The sequence below is a fragment of the Cyrtonyx montezumae genome, unplaced genomic scaffold (genome assembly GCF_038088225.1).
Source record: "Cyrtonyx montezumae isolate F1298 unplaced genomic scaffold, pur_monq_1.0 scaffold_3, whole genome shotgun sequence".
In the NCBI taxonomy this organism is placed as follows: Eukaryota; Metazoa; Chordata; class Aves; order Galliformes; family Odontophoridae; genus Cyrtonyx; species Cyrtonyx montezumae.
In genome coordinates this window covers 36151484-36178828 of record NW_027072034.1, presented here as the reverse complement: position 1 = coordinate 36178828, position 27345 = coordinate 36151484, and the positions used below count along the sequence as shown (strand labels likewise).

At 36.4% G+C, this 27345-nt stretch overlaps 1 protein-coding gene across 6 annotated transcripts in view; it reads left to right on the top strand.

The window, feature by feature from the left end:
* The window catches only part of HERC2 (HECT and RLD domain containing E3 ubiquitin protein ligase 2), a 103522-nt gene that overhangs the window by 23568 nt on the left and 52609 nt on the right, over nucleotides 1-27345 (top strand). For 5 of the 6 annotated variants that reach the window (XM_065741222.1, XM_065741223.1, XM_065741225.1 and 2 more), the window contains 33 exons: nucleotides 2053-2272; nucleotides 4886-4986; nucleotides 5677-5833; nucleotides 6469-6579; nucleotides 6886-7057; nucleotides 7650-7823; nucleotides 8412-8600; nucleotides 9187-9338; nucleotides 10567-10724; nucleotides 11147-11260; nucleotides 12595-12846; nucleotides 13887-14080; nucleotides 14623-14823; nucleotides 15508-15736; nucleotides 15815-15939; nucleotides 17270-17448; nucleotides 18171-18355; nucleotides 18467-18622; nucleotides 18878-19063; nucleotides 19961-20131; nucleotides 20238-20341; nucleotides 20446-20596; nucleotides 21190-21404; nucleotides 22313-22445; nucleotides 22557-22684; nucleotides 22808-23003; nucleotides 23570-23706; nucleotides 24306-24479; nucleotides 24557-24693; nucleotides 24783-24934; nucleotides 25329-25520; nucleotides 26083-26270; nucleotides 26749-26941. In XM_065741222.1, coding sequence (XP_065597294.1) covers nucleotides 2053-2272; nucleotides 4886-4986; nucleotides 5677-5833; nucleotides 6469-6579; nucleotides 6886-7057; nucleotides 7650-7823; nucleotides 8412-8600; nucleotides 9187-9338; nucleotides 10567-10724; nucleotides 11147-11260; nucleotides 12595-12846; nucleotides 13887-14080; nucleotides 14623-14823; nucleotides 15508-15736; nucleotides 15815-15939; nucleotides 17270-17448; nucleotides 18171-18355; nucleotides 18467-18622; nucleotides 18878-19063; nucleotides 19961-20131; nucleotides 20238-20341; nucleotides 20446-20596; nucleotides 21190-21404; nucleotides 22313-22445; nucleotides 22557-22684; nucleotides 22808-23003; nucleotides 23570-23706; nucleotides 24306-24479; nucleotides 24557-24693; nucleotides 24783-24934; nucleotides 25329-25520; nucleotides 26083-26270; nucleotides 26749-26941 — 5526 coding nt within the window. The remainder of the gene's footprint in view (nucleotides 1-2052; nucleotides 2273-4885; nucleotides 4987-5676; nucleotides 5834-6468; nucleotides 6580-6885; nucleotides 7058-7649; nucleotides 7824-8411; nucleotides 8601-9186; nucleotides 9339-10566; nucleotides 10725-11146; nucleotides 11261-12594; nucleotides 12847-13886; nucleotides 14081-14622; nucleotides 14824-15507; nucleotides 15737-15814; nucleotides 15940-17269; nucleotides 17449-18170; nucleotides 18356-18466; nucleotides 18623-18877; nucleotides 19064-19960; nucleotides 20132-20237; nucleotides 20342-20445; nucleotides 20597-21189; nucleotides 21405-22312; nucleotides 22446-22556; nucleotides 22685-22807; nucleotides 23004-23569; nucleotides 23707-24305; nucleotides 24480-24556; nucleotides 24694-24782; nucleotides 24935-25328; nucleotides 25521-26082; nucleotides 26271-26748; nucleotides 26942-27345) is intronic. The other variant, XM_065741224.1, reaches the window with a different exon arrangement.

Sequence of the window (27345 nt, the reverse complement as noted above, 5' to 3'; positions counted from 1 at the left end):
CTTCTTTAATGTTCCTGTGGATATTGACAAATAAAATATGGAGAATGAGCCTGCAGAATGAAACAGGTTGCCAAGAAGAATAATATGAAAAAGAAAAAAGTCTAGCTAAAGCAAAGCACTGGTTGTTTCCTATTTCACTGTTGTGTTCCAGAGGTATTAAGAGATTGCTAGGGTGTATTTAGGAAGGGGAGAAAGGCAATATTTGTCTTTTCTTTTGGTATATGTAGAGGGATCGTGATACTGGTATGTCAGCACTGCCCGTGTTCTGTTACAAGGTGAACGCTGAGGCACACATTAAGTAACAGCATTAGCCTCAGAGCACGTGGCAGAAATTTTTATTTTGCTGTTTTGAGTAGTACTAATGCTTCACAACTGAGACTTTTCCTTCAAAGTTATGGTTATTGACCCTGAAGTATGCTGGAGCTTCAGGCTGCAAACTAGTATGTTAATCCATTAAAGCTTGCCAATAGGCTTCTATTTGGTCATAGTGTTAAAAAGACGAAAGCTAAACCACACCAAATATGCTTCTAGCAGGCTTTTGCTTTATGTTTTATTTTACATAGGGATCTGAAGTAGTTGTGTGCAGTCTCTTGACAGTCAGCCATGACATAGCCTTCATCAGGAAATTTTGTCGGGTAAATTTTAAGGACAGTGTGGCTTTTTTGTCATATTCTTGTTTGCATCAAAGTATGGATGCGCATGATAGCTGCCATTGCTTGTCTAATTTTTTAAAGTCTAGATTACAAGGAACACTTTTTCATCTGTTCTTATATAAAAAAACTAAGTTGTTCCTCATAGATGGAAAAATGCAAATTGACTCAGGGAAAAGAATCTAACACATGGAATACTGAAATGTGAGTAGCTGTGTTGAAAGCAGGCTGGAGTGATGGCTGACAACAAGCTGTATGCAACTGTGCAATGTGATATGGTGGCAGAGGAGGCCACTTGAATTCTCTCCTGGGTATACAGAAGTGCATTACAGAGTGGGGACAAAATTTTGATGTACTTTGTAGAGTTATGTATGCAGAAAAAGCCTCATGCCTCACTAGATACTGTTTTCAACTCCAAAGGCTACTGTAAGTGAATTTCTGCAGCTTGGAGATTACTATTCCAAAAGGTGTATTTTCTTTCTCTTTGAGGATGTTGCCATCTTTTCACAAACACTGTTACATATGCGTATACATGCTTTTTTTTTTGGATGGCCCAGTGATCAGACTGTTATTAGAAGGAGAAAAAAAAAACCAAACCCACTCTTAAGAAGGAACTTAGTTGATCTTCATCCTAGGAATTAAATCTGTAAAGGCAGCTAACCAACCAAAACACAGCTAAGTAAGTCAACCAAACAACAACAAAACAAAATGCTATTCCCAAATTCTGATTTTCCAGTGTTTTGAGACTGTCCTTGTTATCGTCTGTCAATAGACTGTTAGGACTGTAGACTATTGAATGTTTTTTCTGGTTACCAAATTATCTGTTGTCAGTGCTTAGGCCACATATTCAATTTGCTGATGATACTTGTGTCTTTCAAATTTCTCACATAATTTGTTTCAGAATCTAACCAGCTCTTGGCAGTGACCCTAGAGCTTCTGAGAGTTGCTCTGTAATTTCTGAGAAACATAAGATAATGTATATCATTTCAAAATGAAAGTATGTCCTCCTGTGTACTTGCAGTGTTGTTGCTTGTACTTAGAAGTCTAGCTCTGAGGCCTGCTGCTGATAAGAGTTTGCTGTATAACTTGTTTGTTTGGAACACTTGCATAAATATTTTCTATGACATTTTAATTTCAGACATGAATACATCTGAATGTTTATATTTCACACAATACCAGTTTTGATGATAACATTAGTCTTTGTCTAAATACCTGTTAAATAAGACCTGTAAGTAAGTGTAATTAAGTAATACATACTGTTATTTAATGTGCATATGCTAATTACAGAAGCAGTGAATTTCACTGGGTTTTGCATTTCAGACTTCTGATCAATTAATGACTTTTAATTTGACTTGATAATTTACGTAACAAAGATGAATGCTGATCTTTCTCTGATTTCTAGATGTGAATGAATTGAAAGAATGCCTACATGTTCTAGTGAAGGAACAGCAAACTCTGGCCACACAAACTGCCACAACAGCTCTTTCAGCTATGCGGCTAAAGCAGAGGCTCGTTATTCTGGAACGGTATTTTATTGCATTGAACAGAACAGTTCTTCAGGAGAATGTCAAAGTCAAATGGAAAAGCAATAGTATCCCTCTGCCTCCCGTGGACAAGAAAAGGTAACAAGTTATACTGATGCATGGACAAGTTCATATTTATTAAGATACCAGGTGCTATCTACCATACAGTTTTCCTCCTTGGCAGTTGTTTACTTATGATGTCCCTTTTCAAGTTGATGGGCTTTTATTATAATTCATGCAATGGCTTGGATTGGAAGGGACCTTTAAGATCATCTAGTTCCAACTTCCCTACTAGAACACTTCCCACTAGACCAGCTCTAGGGTAGGGGCATCCACAACCTCTCTGGGCTGTTCCAGTGTCTTACCACTGTCACAGTAAAGAATTTCTTCCAAATGTCTGGTCTAAATCTACCCCCTTCCAGTTTAAAGCCATTTCCCCTTGGATTGACTCTACATGCCATTATAAAAAAAAAATTCCCTCCCCATTTTTCCTGTAGGCCCCTTCAGGTACTGGAAAGCCACTGTAAGGTCCCTTGGAGCCTCTTTCAGCCTGTCCTCATAGGGGAGGTGCTCCAGCCCTCTTTTTGGTCCTCTGGACCTGTTCTGACAGCTCTATGTCCTTCTAGTGTTTGGGGGCCCCAGAATTGGACACAGAATTCCAGGTGGGATCTCATGTGAGCAGAGTAGAGGGACAGAATCACCTCCCTTGAGCTGCTGGTCCCGCTTCTCTTAATGCAGCCCAGGATATGGTTGGCCTTCTGGGCTGCAGGTGTGCACTGCTGGCTCATGTTGAGTCTTTCATCAACTGACACTCCCAAATCCTTCTCCTCCGGGCTGCTATCAAGCCATTCTCCACCCAACCTGTATTTGTGCTTGAGATTGCCCTAGCCCAGGTGTGGGACTTTGCACTTGGCCTTGTTGAATTTCATGATGTTAGTGTGGGCCCACCTTTCAAACCTGTACAGGTTCCTCTGGATAGCATCCCTTCTCTCTAGTGTGTTACCTGCATCACTCAGCTGGTGTCATTTGTAAACTTGCTGAGGGCACACTTGATCCCACTGTCTATATCACCTCCAAAGATGTTAAACAGCACCAGGCCCAGCAGTGATCTGTGAGGGGTGCCACTTGTCACTGGTCTCTGCTTGAACATTGAGCTGTTGACTGCAACTCTCTGTGTGCGACCATCCAGCCAATTCTTTATTCAGCGAGTGCTCCATCCATCAAATCTATTTTTCTTCAGTTTTCTTATCGGGGTGTTGTGCAGTGTAAGTTCATACTGTAGGTGTTACTCTTTGAGCTATAATCATACTTTGATTGATGTACTCTTTTTCTTCTACTCAGCCAGAATGTGTGGAGAAGCTATTTCATGAATGATACTGTTGGAGGTTACATAGCTCCAGTCATATTATTTATTTGTCATTAACATACATTCCTCATTAATTTTTGCTCAGTTATGTGCATAAGAAATTTAAAAATGCAAATACATTAAAAATGAGCATAGTTTTAGTTATCTTGAATAAGAAATGTTATAATCGGACATTTTTACCTAAAAATGTTTTCAGAGAACAAACTGAATAATAAATTCTCTGGTTGCCTTCCATGTCAAGATAGTTTTTTGACCTAAAAATAGAAAAATTCTGTCAAGTGTGGTGTTAAAGAAGCTTGTCAATTGTTGAGTTAGTCTGCTGTCTGACTGAACAATCACTTCAACCAAGAAAATGTTTATTAGCTTATCTCTAGCTTCAAAAATTGAAGGAGACAGTAAGTAGGATTGTGGAGTAGTTATTATGGGATTGTTCTGACAGTGATGTCTTTCACTGAATAGTCTGTTCTCTGAAGAATTCTTTTTTCAGTTCTGATTCAAAAGAACACTGGTATATTTAAGTTACCAGACCGCTGAGAGTGCTAATCTAAAATTTCTCTCTCTTGGCGTAAGTCCTAAGCAGTTCACTGCCATTGTCATGCGAGATAAAAATGGAAGGGTTGTCTTCCTGGGAGAAAACAGTAGAGAACGAAAAGCTTACTTGATTAATGTGATAATTTGATTAAAAATGTGAGGTTGATAGAAATGTTTTCAAGTTCGTTGGGTATTAATAATAGTTGATGCTCTCTGTCTTCTGTACACAAACCAATACAGGGGCTTCAAAGTGAGATATGTGAGTTAAGTGAGATATAGGACACTTGAGTGGAAAGATGGACAATGACAAAATTGATGAAATTATCTATAATTGAAAGTTTGGGTAAAAAAAGTCTACAGGGGTGGTTTATACAGCTCAAATCGGCTAGCAATATAAACAGCCTGGATAAATAATGAGTATCTTACACCTGTGTATTTTTTAGTAAACTGTCATAAGTTCCGACCCCTACCATTCTGTGATTCTGTGATAAGCTCACTCTAAGTACCTTCAGAAACTTCTCTTATGGCAATTATGTCAGTCTGGTTTGTTTATTCTATATGAAGCTTTTTGTTGTCAGGGATTTAGTTAGTTGGGTTTTGGAACAGATGAGGTTAAATTTTGGTTGTTGACATTTTGATGTTGGTCACCTTAATTCTCAAGAGGCAGTTACAATTATTTATAAAAAAGGTGTGATCATATTTGCATGTATACGTATAAATTTGTCATGTGTGTACATTGTTTAATTATTATAAATATTTGTAGTTGTTATATAAACTGTATAGACACAATGTGTTATGTATTTTTTTCCCTTTAGCCCAAGACCTGTAGGCAAAGGTGTTGAAGGACTTGCACGAGTTGGATCCCGAGCAGCACTTTCATTTGCATTTGCGTTCCTCCGTAGAGCATGGAGGTCAGGTAGGTCTACCCTGTAGCATGTTGTATGTATTTTCAATTAGAAGACAGGTGATTCATTGAATCATGTGTCTGTGTTAAAGGTATAGCTCTGTACAAACGTTTATGTATGTTAACCCTTCCATAATTGTATTTTATGTTTATAAGGTATTGTAAAACAAGCAGCAGTGTTGATCAGAGACACCTGAGCCAGTCTTTGCCATCCAGGCCAATATGGCTGCTGTACTGGACTGGGATACTTTTAGACTTAGTAATACAAATTCGGTTTTTGTGTGTTTGTGTACTTGCCAACAACAGTCAAATTACAGGTTTGGCACTCAGAAGTTTGACATATTAGAATTGTCATCTGTGCCACATGAACTTATCTATCTGTCTCAGTCTGTGCTGCTTGTTCAGATTGGAAACTGGCTGTTTGACTAGGCTAGTTCTTTTCCTGAATTACCTCAGCAGGTACACAGTGGGACAAGCTGTTTTAAGACTTGTCACCTTTCTGAGTGCATTTTTTGTGAAGCAGGTTGTTTTTCAGAAATCTTGCAGTCAAAGTGAAAATTGAGAGCTTATATCAACATATTAAGAAATTTATCACTTGAGACCAAGAACCACCCCCTCCCCACACACACGCACCAAATTCTTTATTAAATTTTTTTTTTTTACCTTCTGTGAAGTTGTAGCTAGTATTCCTGTGATCCTTAGGTGAAGATGCAGACCTGTGCAGTGAATTGTTACAAGAATCACTTGATGCACTACGAGCTCTCCCAGAGGCATCCCTTTTTGATGAAGGGACAGTATCTTCTGTATGGTTGGAAGTTGTGGAAAGAGCCACTAAATTCCTAAGGTCTGTTGTGACTGGGTAAGTTTTTTTTTTTTTTCCTGAGTATTGTTGAAGTATCTGTTTAATGGCAAGCTTGCATCTCCTACCAAATGAAGATGGAAACAGAATATTTTATGGAAAAATTAAAAAGATAAGTTTTCTAATTTTACACCAAGCAAGTAAATGGTACGTAAACTGTTGAAATGATGCTCTTTAAACATGATTTAATTCTTTTAACATTTTAAGAAAAATTTAAATTTGAGTATTCTGTATCACTCTATGTAGACCCACCCTAAAAGTATTACATCGTTAATTTAAGCTGAATCCAGAGAAATAAAGCTTTTGGTAATACAGTATTTGTGTACACCTAATTGTGGCTTTCCAGTATAGTAATATAATGCAGACTTATGTGCGTAGAGGAGGAAATAAAGATACTCACTTTAGACTTGGAACACTCCCCTACTTTTACCTATCGTGTGATGTCTCTTAAATATACTCTTACAATTGTTAAAAAAATTGTCTTTTGAGTACTGCAACTGCATGTATTTTCATCACCAATTTTAAATTATTCTGTGTTTAGTGGTTTTTGATGCTTAGTAGATGCTTTTGTTTAAGAAATAGCTATTGTTTCTTGTTATTTCTTAGCTAATGTACATTGTTTGTTTTTTAAATAGAGATGTGCATGGAGCTCCCAGTACCAAAGGACCAGGGAACATTCCGTTGCAAGACCAGCACTTGGCACTTGCTATATTGCTAGAACTGGCAGTGCAGAGGGGCACGCTAAGGTGAGAAGCATGAGCACTCTGATTTTTTTTAACCATAAGTGTTTGTGGAATGCCTTGAACAGTGCCTGTCTTCAGTTTTCCTTGGTTTTATGTAATCATGACTCAAAGCACATGAACATTTTCTGTAATGCAGTAAAGTTAGCTAGATTGCAAAATCCTTTTTTGATATTTTCATCTCTCTTTCAAATGGAAAGATGTGGCTTCTGGTATTACTAAACTAAAAATGTAGGAAGTAACTTGTTAGCCTAAAATGTTTTCCTGAGAAATGTTTACTAATGGAAGTTGTATACTTACTTTCTCTTTCAGCCAAATGTTGTCTGCAGTTATGTTGTTGCTTCAGCTTTGGGATAATGGAACAAGGGAAACCGATAATGAGCGATCTGCGCAGGGAACAAGTGCACCCCTTCTACCTTTGTTACAAAGATTTCAGAGTATAGTGTGTAATAAAGACGTGCCCAATTCCGAGGAAGAGATTCAGGTAACTTACCCTAGGTTTATTTGTAAGGGATAAATTTTATTGACTGACTACATTAACTACAAACAAAACTATCCAAGCAAAATTTGGATTTGCTTTAGCAATAGTACTTCAGGTGACCTATGTGTGAGTGAATATGTGTATGCATATATATACGTATACGTATGCCAGTGTTTGGTTTTCTTTGTACTTCTGAGTTTCTTGAGATAGGTGGAGGAACTCCATAGTACAATTATAGGTAAATAGGTAAATGTGTTGCAGAGCTAATGCTTTTGTAATAAGTAATTACAGACATAGCCTGTTACCTTTTCAGTGTATTTGGATTGTTTTTATTTAGTTCTGTTTGAAGTTAGTTGAACTACATCTTTCAGTGGATTTTACTGAGATCGTAAGTGTAATAAAACTATTTACTACATTTTATCTACTTCCTGTTGGGTTCAGTCATCACTGTTTTCTCAACGTGTATACTTGAGATTTCAACAAAGTGTATGAGTTGAATCAGTTTATCTTGTGCAAATACTGAAGTATGTACTTTATGTGTAGTGTCATGGAAATACTCAAATGTTCTTCCAACTGCTCTTTTTTTCTTTTTTAGCTGCTTACTTATCCTCTGAGCCCAAATGAAAGTTTTCTTAGGTATCTGACTTTACCACAGGACAATGAACTAGCAATTGATCTGAGACAAACAGCTGTTGTGATCATGGCCCACTTGGATCGTCTTGCTACTCCATGTATGCCTCCACAGTGTAGCTCTCCTACATCTCATAAGGTAACTGTTTGCAGCATCAAATTTAATGTTTCCTGAAATTGTAACTAGTTTTCAGTTTTGAAGTTAGTGACTCTAAAGATCGCTCAATTTTACTTTTTATTTTTCACAAGGTAACTTTGAGTTGCCTAAGTTTGTCTTGCTGTCTGTAGTGAACTCTTTGAGTCAGCCCAAGAATGTAATTCTGTGGCTTGGGAACCATTCTTTCTTATCAAAACATTAGGGCTAATTCAGCTGTATTTTCAGCTGTTCCCATTGTTTATCAGAGAAAATTCTCAAGATTAGACTAATTGTATGTTGAGTGTTTGACAAAACCAGCAAGAAAAAGAACCAACAAATCTAACTACCCTGAACGCCATTTAATGTTAAGCTTCCCGTCTTGAAAATCTCTGTACACTTGCTTCAGATATTTATAGCATATTCTGTTACAGATTAAACTGAATAAGATGCATGCAAGTCTTTATTTTTGGTACTCTGTTAATCGTTAAGCTTCACTGTCTACTGGTAGTAAACGATAATAATAATCTACATGCTTTTTTAATTAAGTTGCATGTTTCAAAATGAATGCTTACAGAATTCCTTATTTTCTAGGGTTCTCTGCAGGAGGTCATTGCTTGGGGTTTAATAGGTTGGAAATACTATGCTAATGTGAGTGGCCCTATTCAGTGTGAAGGACTTGCCAATCTTGGCGTTGTGCAGATTGCCTGTGCAGAGAAACGTTTTCTAATACTATCCAGGAATGGGCGAGTTTACACACAAGCATACAACAGCGATACACTGGTGAGTTTTATCTGCCTGGTTTTCAAAATGCGTTCTCTTAGACATTATCACATACCATAGGTCTGCTCTTAAAATATCTTGGAAGAGTAGGTGAAGTCATGCTGATTTTTGTGAGCTTTCGTTGCTGTTTTTGGATTTGCAGAAGTAGTGGCTTTGGTCTCTTGCACTGGTTTAATTAAATGTATCCAATCTGTCAAGCTAGAGGATTAGAGTACAGTGATAATTGCTTTCAGTGATATACTGGGCTTGAAAACTGTAGAAGTTGGCAGATATTAAACGTATTTTAGTTCAGTAGTGTAACACCATGCCTAAACTGTGTAGTTTCTCAAACAAATATTTGTCACTAAGGCTGCCTCTAATATAAACGCGAATTCATATATGAATTCATACTTAAGACTTTGTAAGTATGGGAACAAAATAACAGAGCATAATTTTTATCATATTTGAATAGTAATTTGACCCATTTTTTTGGCTTAAGCTTACATTAATTTGTTAGATTTGACAAGTTTGATAAAGTCTTAGGAAAAATGTTCCTTGGAAAACAGAAGAAATAGTTAAAAGTTAATTACTTTTGTTTGGCTCACAGGGTCCACAGCTGGTACAGAGTCTAGCTTCCAGAAATATTGTGAAGATTGCAGCACATTCTGATGGGCATCACTATCTTGCTTTGTCAGCAAATGGTGAAGTTTTCTCTTGGGGTTGTGGAGATGGTGGAAGACTAGGCCATGGGGATACAGTGTATGTAATAAAAATCATAATTTGTTTTTGTCCGTGGTCTGAATTCACAGTATAAACTGTTTAGTTGTGGATACAAGTGTCCATAAGAAGTATTGCTGAAATATAGCACCCGTGTTTTGACCAACCATGTTTCAGATGCTCCTCCAGTTGTATAGTTGTGACCATTTCAACAAGAAAATTAGCTGTTAATTTTGGCATAGTAACTGACCATTCCTGTGTGTATGAGATCTTACATGTTTTGTCGCTTCTGGCAAGCAGTTATGGATAAACAAGTTTTCAGAGAGGTATTTGCTTTGGAATTCAATATATTTCTATAAAGTACTAGTGTATTATCTCCATACTTCAGACATTCCCATTAGATAAGCAAATGAAGATTCATAGCCTCTAAGACTTTGTTACTATACAAAACAAGATAAAAATATAACTGTTAATCGAATTTTGTTTTTATTATTTGGTTTGATAATCTACTATATATTTCACATTTACATTAAGCATTTTACTTACGGATGTGTTATTAAAGGAATTTTCTCTGTGTATTTTTAATTCTAATATTCCTAGTTCTGTATTTGTGCTACTTTCTGAAGTCCTTGCAGGTAGAGGGTGTAGTAGTGGATATACTATTCTCAGGCCTTTTATTCATGGTTTTATAAATCCACAGTGCGTTTTCTCTAGGAACATTTATTTATTCAGATGTCGGAGTATTGGCATCTTTACAAATGCAGTCATGTAACATGCACCATTCCTCTGCTTACCCCCCTCCTTCCCTCCCTATATTGAATAATAATGTTACTGTCCTCCTTTTGTGTAGGAGCTCTCTTTGAAAAGGAGTGTTCTGTAAGAGTGTACATTGATATATTGTAATGGTTGTGTCTTCCCCTAGTGTTGAATGGTCTGTAAAACAACACTAGGATTAGAAATATCATAAAATTATTTGTTTAGAAATAGCATTTAAAGGTAATATTCTTACAGTAGGCTAAATTTATTTTGAGAAACATGTCATTAACATAATTGGAAGTAAATATCTTAGTTGTCAAACATCCCTTCAGTGGTTTGGATTCTGTTGAGCAATCTGAACTTTATTTTTGGCTTATAACTCTATTTTGATACCTTAGACTGCTCATAAGACTTGTAGGTAGAATTACATCAGTTATTTTCTAACAAATATGGCCCACCTTTATCTACTCATCAGATTACTGTTTGTGAAATATGTTTCCTTCTCTTTCAATAGCCCTCTGGAAGAGCCAAAATTAATATCTGCTTTATCTGGAAAGCAAGCTGGAAAACATGTTGTTCACATAGCCTGTGGAAGCACTTACAGTGCAGCCATTACTGCTGAAGGAGAGCTGTATACATGGGGACGAGGAAACTATGGCAGGCTTGGTCATGGTATGTTAAGATCAGTTGTTTGTCAAATAATTGTTTGTTAGTTCTTCTCTCAAGAAGTCTTTTATCCAACCTACCTATGGCTGATTTTAGAAGCCTGTGTAGTTTCTTACCTTATGAGAAGGATTATGTCAAAACCACTAAATCTCTGAATTCTGGATGAAGAAGAAAAATATACCTTGTTCTCCATTCCCTTCCTTATGAAGGCAAAACTACCTTGTGGGTGAGATCTGTCTTGGATACCTGAGAAACCATACGGGAGCTCAGTTACGATACTCAAATCTGAAAAGAAAATATAACCCTTCACCCCCATCTCCTCATTGTCCCAAACAACTCAGCATTCAAAGCCGACCAAACAGAAGCAAGCAGAAGAGCCCACTGAACCTTTCTGGTTTTGCTGATCACTGAACTATTTTGTTCTGAAGGGTCCAGTGAAGACCAGACCATCCCAATGCTGGTCACAGGGCTGAAAGGACTCAAAGTTATTGATGTATCGTGTGGAAGCGGAGATGCTCAGACTCTTGCAGTTACTGAAAATGGTTAGTAGCGAAATAAAACACTTAAGCTTAATTTTTTCTTTCACTCTAAATATACTTTATTTCATTGTAAGCAGATAGTGTACTTATTTATAGTGGCTTAAATTTTTTGAAAATTTAAAGCTGAATTTTTTTGGGAGAAATACATGTATGTGCATTTATCTATTTTAAATATAATGTGTGCAAATTTATATGCAGATGTATATATTCATTTAGAATATGCAAAATTATATTTAAATTTACTTTATATACATTCTGGATAGCTATGTAAATATATAATGATAAACAAAATATTTAGTATATATAATCTACATTTTATGCATTGTCTACTTAAATAACACATGTTGTCACAACAACAAGGGTTTTTTGATTGCATTGTCCACATTAACCCACGGAAATGCCAGAGGGAGGTTCTATTGGAATCCAAATTCCCAGCATCCTGGAACTATGTGCATAATTTGAGACAGGTTCAGAATCTGAATTTCAGTGTGTGTGAGGTTAGGCAACCATGTCATCCTTTAGAAAGGAGATAACTCTTGGAGGCTGGTTGTTCTGTTAAAATATAACTGGTTATAGTGATGTGCACAATTTAAAAGCTGAGATTTGCTCATCCAGAATTGGAAACCCCAAATTTGTATTTTTTAATTGGTTCCTGTCTTGCATGCTTCCATTGCTTTTTAGAGTACCTTACAGGCTAACTTATGCAAGGAAGAAAGGTAAAAAAACAAACAAAAAAAGTGTAAAATGAAGCTTTCTTTTGGACATAAATGGGTTTACTGTTCTTGAAATGTGATTTTGTGCAAATGCAGAATGACTTAATGATTTCTAAATGTCCTACTTAAGGCTTGGATTTAGTAGTGCATTTCAAAAGATGATGATAATAGGCAGTGGCACTTTTCATTTCATTTTATGAAATGATTGAGTGACAAGAACTGAAAATTAAATCAACTTTGGAAGACAATTTGAGCCTTCACTGTGGAAAAAAAAATATTTTGCAAAGTTCTCTGTAGTGATTTGATTTGCAACAGATTCTCTACTGTGTATGCTTTTCAGAAGGACTTTTTTGCATATTGATGAACTTTAAGTGAGTTATGCTTTCATGCCTAGTTTTGTCTACACGAGAACTTCTCAGGTCAGGAATCACTGCAAATCTTTCTCATCGTTCTTATTTTCATGAACTATTAGAAATGAACTCATAACTGAAACTCCTAAGTATAATTTGAAAATTGTGCTAATCATAGAATCTTAGGTTTTTAAGGACTTGTTGTCAGAACAGATAATACTATTAAATGAAAAAGCAGTGCGGTATTTCTGATTTTTTTTCTATTGTTTTAAAGGCCAGGTGTGGTCTTGGGGTGATGGAGATTATGGAAAATTAGGAAGAGGTGGCAGTGATGGCTGCAAGACTCCCAAGTTGATAGAAAAACTCCAAGACCTGGACATAGTGAAAGTACGCTGTGGAAGTCAGTTTTCTATTGCTTTAACCAAAGATGGCCAGGTTTACACCTGGGGAAAAGGTGACAATCAGAGACTTGGGCATGGATCAGAAGAACATGTTCGATATCCCAAACTACTGGAAGGCTTGAAAGGTAATTATCAGAGGTGGAAAGTGTAGTGTTGTCCAGTTGAAGATTCCATCAACACTAATGATCTCAGCTGTAAGAGTGACAGTAACATATGTTATGCTGTCATACTTTATGCTGGGCTAGTGGCATTGAAAATGGTAATAATGCGTAATTCCCATCACTTCTGCCTTTTATACCGTTAAAATTTCAGCAGACTCAGGGCCACTATGTTAAGACTACTTTAAATTCTGCTTTATGTTGTACTTGTTTGTTTTTTTATTGTTTTTTTTTTTGTTTGTTTGTTTCTTGTTAGTTTCACAGAAAAAAATCTTGTATAAAACATGTATTTTTTGCATCGACATACAGGTATTTTTCACTGATTTGTAACAGGGAAAGTTATTTCTTAAATTTGGTAGAATCCTGTATGGGAAGATGTGAAGGAAACCTCTTTAATTGCACTATCTTTCCTAAAACTTCTGTTCATATGTAGCGTATGGTCTAAAACTAATGAGTACAATATAACTGCAGTGTCAGTTTATAGATGGGGGAGGTCTTTTAATAAACCTTTCCTGAAAAAGTATCCTTGTAGAAGGGGTACAAAATTGAAGCAGTTTCAGTTGTTTCTGAAGAAACTTTAACCTCAGTTTTCTTTTGCTGTACTTTTCCAATGCACTATTACTGGCATCCATAATATATTAGCAGGAATGGTTTCAAGCTGCACCAGGGGAGGTTCAGGCTGGATGTTAGGAAATAGTACTTCTCTGAAAGAGTGGTCAGGCACTGGAATGGGCTGCCCAGGGAGGTGGTGGAGTCACCGACACTGGAGGTGTTCAAAGAACGTTTTTGACGTTGTGTTGAGGGACATGGTTTAGTGAGGATTCTTGGTGATAGGTGGATGGTTGGACTGGGTGATCCTGTGGGTCTTTTCCAACCTTGTTGGTTGGATTCTATGATTCTATGTTGATATTCTAGTATAGCTATAATTAGCACAGTTCTCCTTAGCTCCGGTATTTTTCTGTTAATGATTGTAATCTAAATTAGGCTTTCATTATTTGACTTATCAGGAAAAAAAGTGATAGATGTGGCAGCTGGATCTACGCATTGTTTAGCACTGACTGAAGATTGTGAAGTGCACAGCTGGGGGAGCAATGATCAGTGTCAACACTTTGACACTTTACGGATCACTAAACCAGAGCCTGCAGCTCTCCCAGGATTAGACACAAAGCATATTGTTGGAATTGCTTGTGGGCCTGCTCAGGTAAGTTTTATTTTTGAACTGTTAAACGTGATTTGTCTTTGTCTGTCCCTGGGACTAGTCTTGTATGCTAGTCTCAATCCCTCTTTCAGTGCTTGCATGGCTTCTTTTATTCTTATTTTTTATTCTGAATAGATGAAAGCTTGGGTAAAAAATAAATCGTGTGCAATTGCTTTGCCAAAAAGAGCTGACTAGCTTTCCCTCTGGGTATTCTGAGAACTAGTGATATTCTTCCACCCCATCCCAATACAGCAGTTGAAAAACTGCATAGCTGAATGTTTCCTCCAGCAAAGGTAGTGAGATATTTGGATTGCTGTAACAGCACTTTGTGGGAAATGTGATAGTAATGGGATTAGTAAGGTTTTGTGTGTGTGTGTAGAGGTGCAAGCAGAGGGTTGTTCTTGTCATCAGACGTGCCAGTGTAATTTCTTTGTCTTCTGTTACTGTTCAAAAGCAGGAGTGTGAAACTAACGTCTGTCTTTAATCAGTGTCATATTGTATTTGAGAATGAACAGTTGAATATTGCATTTATTTTCAATTTATAGAGTTTTGCTTGGTCGTCGTGTTCAGAATGGTCAATAGGCTTGCGGGTTCCTTTTGTGGTGGATGTTTGCCCCATGACATTTGAGCAGTTAGATCTTTTACTGAGGCAAGTGACAGAGGGAATGGATGGCTCTTCTGACTGGCCTCCCCCTCAGGAAAAGGAGTGTATGGCTGTGGCGACATTAAACCTTCTAAGGCTTCAGGTACCTTCAGTTTCTTATGTGTTGAGCATTCAGTGTAATAAATATTACAGTAATTTTCATGGATAAATAATGTGCTTTAAAGTGTTTTTATTGAGAAATAAAATAAATACAGTATCATCTTCTACTCCCTGAAATTTTGCAACTAGTGGTTGTTTTTAACTGTGACTTTCATAACTTCCCAGAACAGAAATATCTCTATCACCTCCCTTTCTCCAAAAAGCTTTTCTTCTCTTCTCAGTGTTTGGGTCTCATTGAATATGAGCTATAGAAAATAAAATGTAAATGGCTTTGGCTTTGTATACTCTTTGGGATTTTGAGCATTTCTATTATTTTTAAATAGCATTTCCAAAAATTTGTATCCTTTTTAGAAGGTACCTGACACTTGCTGAAGATGTGCTACTTTTTCTTGCATAATGTAGTGATGTAGAAAATGGTTACGTTACTCTTTAGGTTATTAGAATTCAGAATGTTAGGGGTATAGTTCAGTCTCTAGGTATTTGTTCAAATGTAATACGTGTTTATGCAAACCAGCATTTCCCCATTAAATTTTACAGATTTGCAGATGAAAAGTATTCTATCTAGGTCACTGAGCTTACTCACTTGCTCTAGGACTAACTTGTTTTTTCTATTCCATGTCTTTTCTTTGTTAAAGTTTGCCCTTATTTTTCTTTCTTTTTTTTCCAGCTTCATGCTGCCATTAGTCACCAGGTGGATCCAGAATGTCTTGGCTTAGGTTTGGGCGGTATACTGCTCAATAGCCTTAAACAGACAGTGGTAACACTAGCGAGCAATGCTGGTGTTCTTAACACTGTGCAATCCGCCGCTCAGGCAGTGCTGCAGAGTGGATGGTCCGTGTTACTGCCAACAGCAGAAGAGAGAGCTCGGGCTCTCTCAGCACTTTTACCCAGTGCAGGTTGGTCTTAAGATGAAAAGCTCTCCGGTGCTTGCCTTTCTAGGTCATTAATAGGTTGTTTTTTTTTCCCGTTCTTAGTTTCAGGGAATGAAATGAATGTAAGTCCAGGCCGTAGATTTATGATTGACCTCTTGGTGGGCAGCTTGATGGCTGATGGAGGCTTAGAGTCTGCACTAAATGCTGCTATTACTGCAGAAATTCAGGTATGCTTTAACAGCTTGACAGTTATGTATAAATAGAGTAAGAAGATATATTGAGAGGAATTACCTCTCTTGACCTGAAACTTGAAATGTGAGCCAGTGTTTGTATGAAGGTATGAATCGTGTTCTCCTTTTTAGAAGAGTGTTTCTTATTGTTGCCTGGAGTGATGATTTTAGCAACTGTAACAAATGTTTTCATAAAGCTTTGTGAAGGAAGCATAATTTCACAAAGTGCTTTAGAACTTCCTGTGGATTTCTTGAATTCTGTGCTTTCTTGATTCCCACCATACTTTACCAGCAGAAACTTCATCGGCTTTACTTAAGAACTCAAGATGAGTGAATTCTTTGCAACATTTCAAATTTCTGTAGGCTCAGTTTGATTGGTTCTAGTGTTCAACACACCTTGACTAGTTGTACAGTGAATGAAAGAAATATTTTGCATATGTAGCTTTCTCCACTATGCTGTCAGAAGTGGGACATCCTTTCTACAGACTGCTTTAAATTGCTTTATTTATGTATGGCTGTGAAGGTGTGCTAATACATCTGGATGTATTTCCTTTTTGGTTCCTCTCCACTGTTGGTAAATGAAGAAGTTTTTGATACAGAATATGTGCGTTAAGTTTTGATTTGTGCATTAGTATATCTAATAAGTACTAGCATTATTATTTATTTATTTTACATTTAAAGATGTGAATGACCTTTTAATTCTTAACCACATTTACTAGAACATGTCTGCATTGTAGAGTAGGTCAGAGATACCTGAGCTAGCTTTAGATACTTGCTGAAATTGACCTAAGTGATAGCATATGGCACTGCACATGGTCATTTTGATTCTTTGAAACTTGGATAAATTTGTCTCCACAGAGTTCTGTATGTCTGTTTCAGTAGCAGATCTAACCCAGGTTCTGCAGTGGGCTGGATTTGTTACATTTATATGTAGAGAGTAAACATGCCTTCATGTTTAAACTGTGCAGCAGCTTCTGTCATGTCAAAACATTCATGGAATAGAAATAAATTGTTAACTTGGTTTGGTGTAAGCAGAATTCTGAGTTTGTCCAGCCTTGTTTCCCACTCTGCTTTTATTTTTTATTTTATTTTTTTAATATTATGCTCATTTTAACAACCAACGAAGCAAACAAAAACCCCATTCTGCCTCATCCTTACAGGAAACAAAGTACACATTTGTCTGGTAGGAATTGTTTTATTTCTGGCATAGGTAAAAGTAATTTTATCTTATTTTCATGAATACTAACTTTACTTTAGTAAAATGTTTCATAATCACAATTGCATTTTTTTCCTCTTGCGTTTTCTTACACTTGTTTTACATTTTTAGGATATAGAAGCAAAAAAAGAGGCACAAAAGGAAAAAGAAATTGATGAACAAGAAGCAAATGCATCTACACTTCATAGGAGTAGAACTCCATTGGACAAAGACCTTATTAATACTGGAATCTATGAATCTGCAGGAAAGCAAAGTTTACCATTAGTTCAGTTAATTCAGCAGTTACTAAGGTAATTGTTTTCAATTTCTTGTATTTCTATACAGGACATTTTTTTAGAGAGGCGTTTTATAAGCTCGTCGACTTAAGGACAAGTAGTGAGCAAATAAATGGAGTCTCCTAGAGTTTTAGCTCCACAGAATTGAAGATATTGAGCATTCTTCTAGCTTGTATGTACCTTTGCCATTGTATGTGAGAGAGAAGTACAGTACTACAGTTAATTACCTGATTTTTAGTAAGAAACTGCTTTGCTTGTAAGAGTAACAAGATCAGCATGAGTGTATTCAGAACTGAATGGTTTGCATCAGAGAGTCCAGCTGGGGCTTTAGGTGTGGAAGAAATGAGTTTTAAATTCTTGACAGTGAGAAAGAATTGTTGAATGCATGACATTTAGGATGCTGAGTTTTTAACACATAGTAGAATGTAATTCTTCATTAAGTGTGGTGGTAGCCATGTAATTTAATCAGTGCTGAGACTCTTCGAACTAGATACTGTCAAAGCAGACAGCTGTTTTTGTAGTGTGTAATGACAAAGACTGATGTAATTTAAATACATCCACAAAAAAAGCTTAAGTTCTGGTGTACTGTAGTGCAAGTAAAGGGACACCATCCTACTGAAAAAACTTCAAGTTTTTTGTATGTTGGTTAGAAATTCCAGCAAAAGCTTAGTGTGGATTTCTGTGACCTGTCTTGGCTATCAACTCTAAGTACTTTACAACACTTGTGTACCAATCAGGAACATCGCTTCACAGACGATAGCCAAATTGAAAGATGTTGCTCGTCGCATTTCTTCCTGTATGGACCATGAACATTTTAGCAAAGAGAGATCTGCTTCTCTGGACCTGTTGCTCCGTTTTCAGCGTCTACTTGTTAGTAAACTTTATCCAGGAGATTGTGTTGGGCAAGTCCCTAATACATACAGTAAGTTACCTTTAAAGTTACCTTTAAATTTCAGAATAGTCTCACAGCTTTTGAAATCTTTCTTAAACAAGACTATGATGGTTTTCTGTGCTTTTCCTGCTTTTTATACAGGTCCTGACCAATTAGGGGTTGGCTCTTTACTGAAGAAATACACCGCTCTTTTGTGCACGCACATCAGTGATATACTTCCTGTGGCAACCAGCATTGCTTCTACTAGTCATAGGCATTTTGCAGAAGTATCTTATGTTGTGGATGGAGATTTGACAGGTAGGTTGTTATTAGCTGTACCCCCTTCTCTCTCATAAGATAAGAAAATTATGTCGTAAATGTGTTAAAATAATTAAAAATTTAAAATGGAGTTAATTAATATTTAGATTGGTAAGAGAAAAGGAGAGCAAATTTGATGGGGGTGAAAAAATACCATTGTATTAAAGCAGTAATAGAAAGTAGTGTGTGTTGCCTGGTGATTTACTTCCATGCAAGTCTTTAATTTGAACATTGGCTGTGTTTTCCATGCTTTAGGCATCCTTCTTCCAGAACTGGTAGTGTCTATAGTGCTGCTTCTCAGTAAAAATGCTGGATTAATGCAGGAAGCTGGTGCTATCCCTCTGTTGGCTGGTTTGCTTGAACATCTAGACAGATTTAACCATTTAGCCCCTGGGAAGGAAAGAGATGACAATGAGGATTTAGCGTGGCCAGGAATAATGGGTATGTACAAGTACTACCTGGACTATTTATTTCTGATTTCATGAGGTATCTATTGGTGACTATTCACACACAACTCTTCGGAAGGGAATTTTACTTTACAGTACAGATTTTTATTAACCAATTCATTTGGCAGTATTTCTGCCAGTAAACTCTTAATGTATTTTTAGGTATAGGTTTAAGCAGGTTAAATGCAGCTTTTTAGAAAAGTAGTTCACAGAATTTAGCATCCTGCATAATTTACAACATCCCATTTCATTTTTGCATTTTGAGCATTAAAAGTTGAAATGACAACACAAGTAGTACTTCTGTGCATTTTGTTATTAATTCTGTCACTGTTTCAGACTGCCTAGGGTGAAAAGAGAAGCAGAAAACATGCATCTCTTACTGAGCTCTTTACTGGTGATATTTCTTGCCTGGATGAAGTTACCTGTAGTTTGAAATAGAGTTTACTGATACATAGATTGAAAGGATAATGTGTGTATGTAACTTTGCCTTTTTATTTAAAAAAAATGTGAATTTAGACTGAAACTAGAGGCATATACAGTGTCTTGCAGGCAAACATGTACTAAAGTGAAGTAATTCTCAGGAAAATCAATAAGGGCAGTAGTTTGTCCAAACAGTGGTTTACTGCTCTTTCTCCAAACAAAAACAGCTGTGTAGCTGTGCAACACCTGATCTGTCTTAGTTTGACATTGGTCATTACTGCATAAAATAAGGTATAGGCACAACTTAATCACATACTATACAGACAGGAACATGTTAATAGTTAGACTTTTGAGCGTGTCAAAAGACAAGCAACCTTTGAATAAAAGTAAAGAGTTTGGTATTAAGTGACTTTTTAAAAGTCCAGAAAAGCGTTTCTGTTGATAAATTCTCTGTTCTGTTTTGTACCCATAGGTTCATTTTTTACTGGCCAGAGTTGCAGAAATAATGAGGAGGTAACACTTATACGTAAAGCTGATCTAGAGAACCACAACAAAGATGGAGGATTTTGGACAGTAATTGATGGAAAAGTGTATGATATAAAGGACTTTCAAACCCAGTCTTTAACTGGCAATAGTATACTTGGTGAGAATCAGCATCTGAATTCGAGGCACAAATTGCTTCTGCTTCAAAACTAGATGGCATAAACAGACTTTTAGATACTATACTCACTACTTCATTCTCTCATTAGCTCAGTTTGCAGGTGAGGACCCAGTTGTTGCTTTGGAGGCTGCTTTGCAGTTTGAGGACACACGAGAGTCAATGCATGCCTTCTGTGTTGGCCAGTATATGGAGGTAAAAATATTATAATAGATGTACAGTTCCTAAAGTATTACGCTGCTTTCAATATCTTTGTAGGAACTCTGTACTAGCTTTCAACTTATCTTTCTTTCAACCAGCCTGACCAGGAAGTGATTTCAACACCAGATCTCAGTACCCTGTCATCACCTTTAATAGACACGGAAAGAAATTTGGGTCTCCTCCTTGGACTACATGCGTCTTACCTAGCAATGAGCACACCACTTTCTCCTCTGGAAGTTGAATGTGCTAGTAAGCGAAACTATATTTTGATTTGTCAAAGCATGCAAAAAAATAAAGCTAAATTAACATACTGTCTTGTGTTCTTCAGAGAACAGCAAAATTAAAGTTTTTATTCTTAGTATTAGTTACTGCTATGCTTATCAAGGTCCAAGCATTAAGCAAGCTCTAGATAAGAGTTACATGATAATTTTGAACAATTAAACATCAAGAATTTAGTAATATGCAAAAGACAGAGAATATTGAAAGAACAAGCTGTGTAACTGCTGGCCTTACAGTAATGTTCACTCTATACTATAGAGTGCCTGCAGCATCTGGTGTTGGACTATATTGTTTTGAATACCTTAATTTTAGTGACTAGAATGTATACTTCCATATTAATCACAGAAAAATAGCTAAGGCCATATTACCTCTAAACAGGTGATGGCAGCTTTTGTTACTTGGTTGTTTCTTAGTTAGAGAATCCTATTTTAGTCTGAAAAAGCTTCAGGGAGTAGAAAAATGCCTCCTGTATTGAGCTGTTTGTGCTTTCATTTTCAGGATTTGTTGAATCTTGAGAGTTAAGCTTTCATCAGAATTTACATTTTCATTTTTAAAATTTTTAGAATGGCTGAAGTCATCTATATTTTCTGGAGGCTTGCAGACTAGTCAAATTCATTACAGTTACAATGAGGAAAAGGATGAAGACCACTGCAGTTCACCTGGGAACACAACCCCAAACAAATCGAAACTATATTCACACCGATTAACTCTGAGCGATCATTCACAACCCTTTCTCCAAGCTATTGCAGATAACAATATTCAGGATCACACTGTGAAGGTAAGCCCTTGATTATAAAGTGGTGCTGAAAGCTGACAGCAGTGTCACAAAGCATTCTTGTTGATAAAAATTCTCTGAAATTTATAGCAGATGTTAGAAGTTGTTACTTCAGAATTACACTCTGTGAAAGGATTGACCAAATACAAGTAATAGATAAAACTTGCTTTAGTACACTATATTTCAGCAGTATTGTTTTTTCTTCTGATTTTTTTTTTTTTTTGTGTGGAAGAACTAAAAATCAGAAATGTATTCTTATGGGGAAAAAATAATATATTACTTGTATTGTCAGGCTTTAGTATTATCAACAGAGAATGCTCATCTCTTTTTGAACTAAGATGTGTTTCTCTTAGTCGAAGTGTGAATGCATTTTGGCTGTTAAGTGTATGTATACCATAAAGTTCCTCTACATCTGGGGGCTCAGGTCCTACCTAGTAGGAATCATGGATATTAAGACTTTAAGATTTTTAATAATAACTGTCTTCTCTAACAACTTCAGAATTTCTAACTCTTTGATTTCAGCTTCTTTACATAAAAAAAGAAACTAAAAAAAAGCAAACGTGACACAAAGTCCCTGGGGAGGACAGGATAGCAATAACAGTGCATCAGGAAAAGGCAACTAAAAATTGTGTTGAGTGTCCTGGCTATCTTAAGAAGAAATGAAATCAAAGATACGCCAGTGTTACTGTAGTCATGTTGGTCTTCATGCAAGAAGAAAGTTACTGGATATTTGTAATATTGGGCTGTAATGACTGTTTATTAAATAGTACAAATTGTGTGGTATCTCTTGACTTTTGTGTGTTAGTTCAGGCTGTGGATGTTATTTAAATGCTGGCTGGTGTATTTTGGGTCCTTTTATTGTGCTTAAAACGTAAGTTAAATAGTGGCTTTTGTGTGGGTTTTTTTTGCAGGACTTCTTATGTCAAATAGAGAGATACTGTAAACAGTGTCACTTAACAACACCAATCACTTTCCCTCCTGAGCACCCTGTGGAAGAAGTAGGACGTTTGTTACTGTGTTGCCTTTTGAAACATGAAGATCTGGGTAGGTAGACTCACGTCAAAGCTGTTCCAGACTTAAGATTTGGACCAGTTTAAATTCTGTACTTCATAATTTTTGGAAATGGATATTCAGAAGTTGTCTTTTCCCATGAAGGTCATGTGGCATTGTCTCTTGTGCATCCTGGTACCCTTGGAGTCGACCAGGTGAAACACAAAACCTTACCAAAATCTGTAGTGGATGTGTGTCGTGTTGTCTACCAAGCGAAATGCTCACTGATTAAGGTAAGCCACTTACCTACTGAAGTTTAGGTTATTTTTCATTAAGTGGTTTCATTTAAAAGGTTACTTACACTTTTTTATTGTTGTATATTAAAAAGTAATTAAATTTGTAATGATTTTTTACAGACTCATCAAGAACAAGGGCGTTCTTACAAGGAAGTTTGTGCTCCTGTCATTGAACGTTTACGATTCTTATTCAATGAGCTACGTCCTGCAGTGTGCAATGATCTCTCCATAATGTCTAAGTTTAAACTTCTGAGTTCTTTGCCCCGATGGCGGAGGGTAGTTCAGAAAATAATTAGAGAAAAGAGAAAAAAAAGAGGTAAGGCAATGTTAATACCATATTTTCTTTGAAATTGTAAAAATCAAGCTAATTCCAAAGTTTGCCGTTCTTTTTGACACATTCTTTCAATTGCATTTTCATGTTGTCAAAATCAGTGGTTACATGTCTGTTCTTAGAGGAAAATCAGGCAGAGGAGAGGAGGTTTACGTGAGGCAAGCTGCTTTGCATTCCAGCCTGTTAAAAGTGATCCATCACTATTGGTCCTTCTGTACTGGTTTTAGTGCAGTTTAACTAAAAGTAGTATCTTACTTTAAAATCATGTTGTATTAAAGCACTGTAGTCAGAGAACTATTCAACTGGTAGTCAGTGTGAAGAAACAACACTCAAGTGCTGTCAAATTGGCCTTTATATATATAAGCTTACTGCAGTTATTTCCAAATCTAATTTTATAATAGTTAGAACTAGAATTTAGGTAGAGTACCTTTCCAGTTTATCACAGGCGGATCTTACACATTCTGTATTCCCAGTTGATCACATAAACCTAGAAATACGATGCTGCAAATACTATCAAGATTGTAAAAAGGAGTATTTTTTTTTATTTTTAGTGCCAAAAAAATCTGAATCTGCTGATGTGGAAGAATCCAAAATTGGAAATGAAGAGAGCGACTTAGAGGAATCCTGTGTTGTTCCTCACAGTCCTGTACCTATAGATAAAAGGCCCATGCCAATCAAATCACCCAAGGTAGGATATCAGGTTTTAAGTCAACCTTATCAATGAGAATTACAAGATGAAAAAAATATTAGCTGAAGTGGTGATTGGTACAAATTGACATTTAATGTTTATGATGTTTGGGATATATAACTAAGTATGGCGCACAGTTTTAGTGAAGCTTAAAATAATTCTTAACAGTAAACTTAAGTACTGCATAGATATTTAGAATATGTAAATAGAAAATATTCAGGAGTGTTCAAATAAAGCTTCATGTCAGCATTACCTGGGAGGTGATGGAGTCACTGTCCCTGGAGATGTTTGAGAGGGACATGGTTTAGTGGGTGGTAGTGTTGGTAGGTGGATGGTTGGCCTAGATGATCTTAGAGGTCTTTTCCAACTTTAATGATAAAAGCAGCGATGAGTTGCTTCCTCTTTTCTGAATGATAATGAATTTAAAATCTTATGTAGTGCTTTTAAAGAAGTAGATAATGAGTTAGAATTTACTTATTTATTTATTTATTTATTTATTTTAATAGTATTGTATTTTAAATTCAGACATGATTTTATGTGAAATAGTTTGTTTTCAGTAATTTAAAATTTGTTTGATTTGTTACTTTCCTGTTTTTCAGGATAAGTGGCAGCCAATATTGAGTACAGTTACAGGTGTCCACAAGTACAAATGGCTGAAACAAAATGTCCAAGGCTTGTATCCACAGTCTGCACTCCTTAACACAATTGTTGAATTTGCACTTAAAGAAGAGCCAGTAGATGTAGAAAAAATGAGAAAGTGTTTATTAAAACAGGTAAAGTGAATGAAAATAGGCATTAATATGTCAGCAGTTTACAGAAGTACAATTTCTTTTCTTTTTCGGTTTTGCAGCTGGAAAGAGCAGAAGTTCGTCTGGAGGGAATAGATACTATTCTCAGATTGGCAGCAAAAAATTTTTTGCTTCCATCTGTACAATATGCTATGTTCTGTGGATGGCAGAGGCTTATTCCAGAAGGAGCCAATATAGGGTAAAACTTCTTGTTTGATTTTGCTTTCACAGTTTAATGAAGGGAAAAAAATACTTAACTTCTTTTGTTGTTTTTTTTCTAATGTGAAGGGAACCTCTTACTGACTGCTTGAAGGATGTTGATCTGATTCCACCATTTAACAGAATGCTCTTGGAAGTAACTTTTGGAAAATTGTATGCGTGGGCTGTTCAGAATGTCCGAAACATCTTGCTAGATGCCACTGCAAAATTTAAAGAGCTAGGTGAATCTCTTTTTGTTGTTGCTGTTGACTGGGGATAAAACTGTTTTAAACTAACACAGTTACGTTTTTTGAAGTTCTCAGTAATTAGAATTCTAAAATTAACTCCCTTGTTTTATGCTGAGAAATATTATGGCTTCCTGTCTGTGTTTTATCTGTCCTCCACCCACCCTCAATTTGCTTTTCCATATGTATGGGAATGTTGCTTATATCACTCATTAGTGATATCGTACCATTAAAATCTAAGTTGTTACAATGAGTTCCACGGAAGTTCAGTTTGCAAGTAAGTTCTTAAAGCCAAGTGTGAAATCAAGGCGTACTTTAAGCCACCAATGAAACAAATTTATCTGTTTTACTGTAGCTTCCAAATGTCAAATGATTTTTATTTGTGTATTAGGTGTGCAACCTGTTCCTCTGCAAACAATTACTAATGAGAATCCAGCAGGACCGAGTCTTGGAACTATTCCACAAGCACGTTTCCTGCTGGTCATGCTCAACATGTTGACATTGCAGCATGGTGCTAACACCTTGAGCCTTCTTCTTAACTCTGGCATGCTAGCACTGACGCAAACGACGCTACGGCTGATAGGTATGAGATCTTCTGTTTTCCTGTTGTAAACATGAGTTCTTCCAAACATGTTTGTCTACCCAAACTACAGAATTTACTATTTAAAGATAGTATTCACCTTTATCCCTGCTGTAAAAAAACCAAACAAACAAAACACAACCCAGTTATGTAAATGTGAATTAACAGGAATTTGAGAACGACAGTGTAATTTTTATGGAAACATTAAAAACTGCATACAGTCAGACTAGGAATAGGTAGAACAGATGAAACTGAATATTTAAGCAGGAAGCTTCCTTTATTAAATCTGTTGGCTCATGGTGTAGTTAACTGGTTTTTTTAGACAGAAGGAAAATGTTTCTGTACTTATCTGGATTTTTCATGTGAAAAACCACTTATCTACTGCCTATTAATGTTATCTGTTCATCATAATTAAGTATTTAGCACCCCTTGCATTCAAAATCAATATATCCCTATATTTCTAAAATTTATTACTACTTTCCTATCACAAACTTCATTCACTGCACAATTGAAGTGTGACAAATACCATTATAAAAATTCGGAACTTTTTTTGTTTGTTTTCTAGGCCCTAGTTCTGACAACATTGAAGAAGATATGATTGCTTCTTCTCATGGAGCTTCTGCCACAGTCCTAGAAGAATCAAGAAAGGAAACTACACCAGTTCAGCTCCCTGTTTCTGGACCAGAGCTGGCAGCCATGATGAAAATTGGTACCAGAGTGGTGAGAGGGGTGGACTGGAAATGGGGTGATCAGGTACAACCTCTTCCATACAGATTTGTGTGTATTAAAGTATAAAGTCCATATGTATTTTAAATTTTATGTTCTAATGTTTTTGCATTACAAAGCTTTGGAGGCTAAACATGAAATAGATTATTTGTTCAATTTCATTTTTGGGGAAGAAAATGTGGGGTTTTTTTGTTTTTTTTTAAGTGAGGAAGTTCTGAGTCATGGTTTGAAATGAAATAGAACCACGTGCTTACTGCATAATATCGAGTTTGAACTGTCTGGTACTTACGTTGTACATTGCAAAATAGATTAAGTAATAAATATTGCTGCGGTTCACTGGAATAATTTCCCTAAGAGATTCTGAAATGTTTTCCTACTATACGCCATATTTTAGAATGTTATTGAATGTTTACTACCTAATCTTTAGGTTAGCAGCAAAAAGAGCAGTAAAGCTTAGATAATGAAATATTATTGATGTGTAACCTGAAGTGTTCTGTTCTGTCAGGATGGGCCCCCTCCAGGTTTGGGTCGTGTAATTGGAGAACTGGGAGAAGATGGCTGGATTAGAGTGCAGTGGGACACTGGAAGCACAAATTCTTACAGAATGGGGAAGGAGGGAAAATATGATCTCAAACTAGCAGAGCCACCACCAGCAGCTCAGCCCACAACAGAGGATTCAGACACTGAGGATGACTCTGGTAAGGAAAAGCAAACAAACCAAAGAAACCAACCCAAAAGCCACTGAAAAACAACCAAACCAAGGTGGTTCTTTTTTGTTTGCTTTTTTTTTTTTTAATTTAATATAACTGGAGGCAAGGTTTCAGTTGATTTCCAAAACTGACATTTTACAATATGAAAAAAGCTTCTCTTAAAGGAGAAATTGATGCATCTAATAAGAGTAATTGAATAGGTGTAGATTTCTGACCAGAATCTTTCATAAAATATCTTTACCACGAGAAAAGAGGATGGAAAGGTTAGTGCTATGTTTGTTGCTAATTCATGGGGTCAAATTAAACATGATTATCCAATTGAATTAGTTGGTTACTGGTATGAGGAGATACCTGTTTGGTCATATATTAATGCCATTCTGAAGTGTGGATTT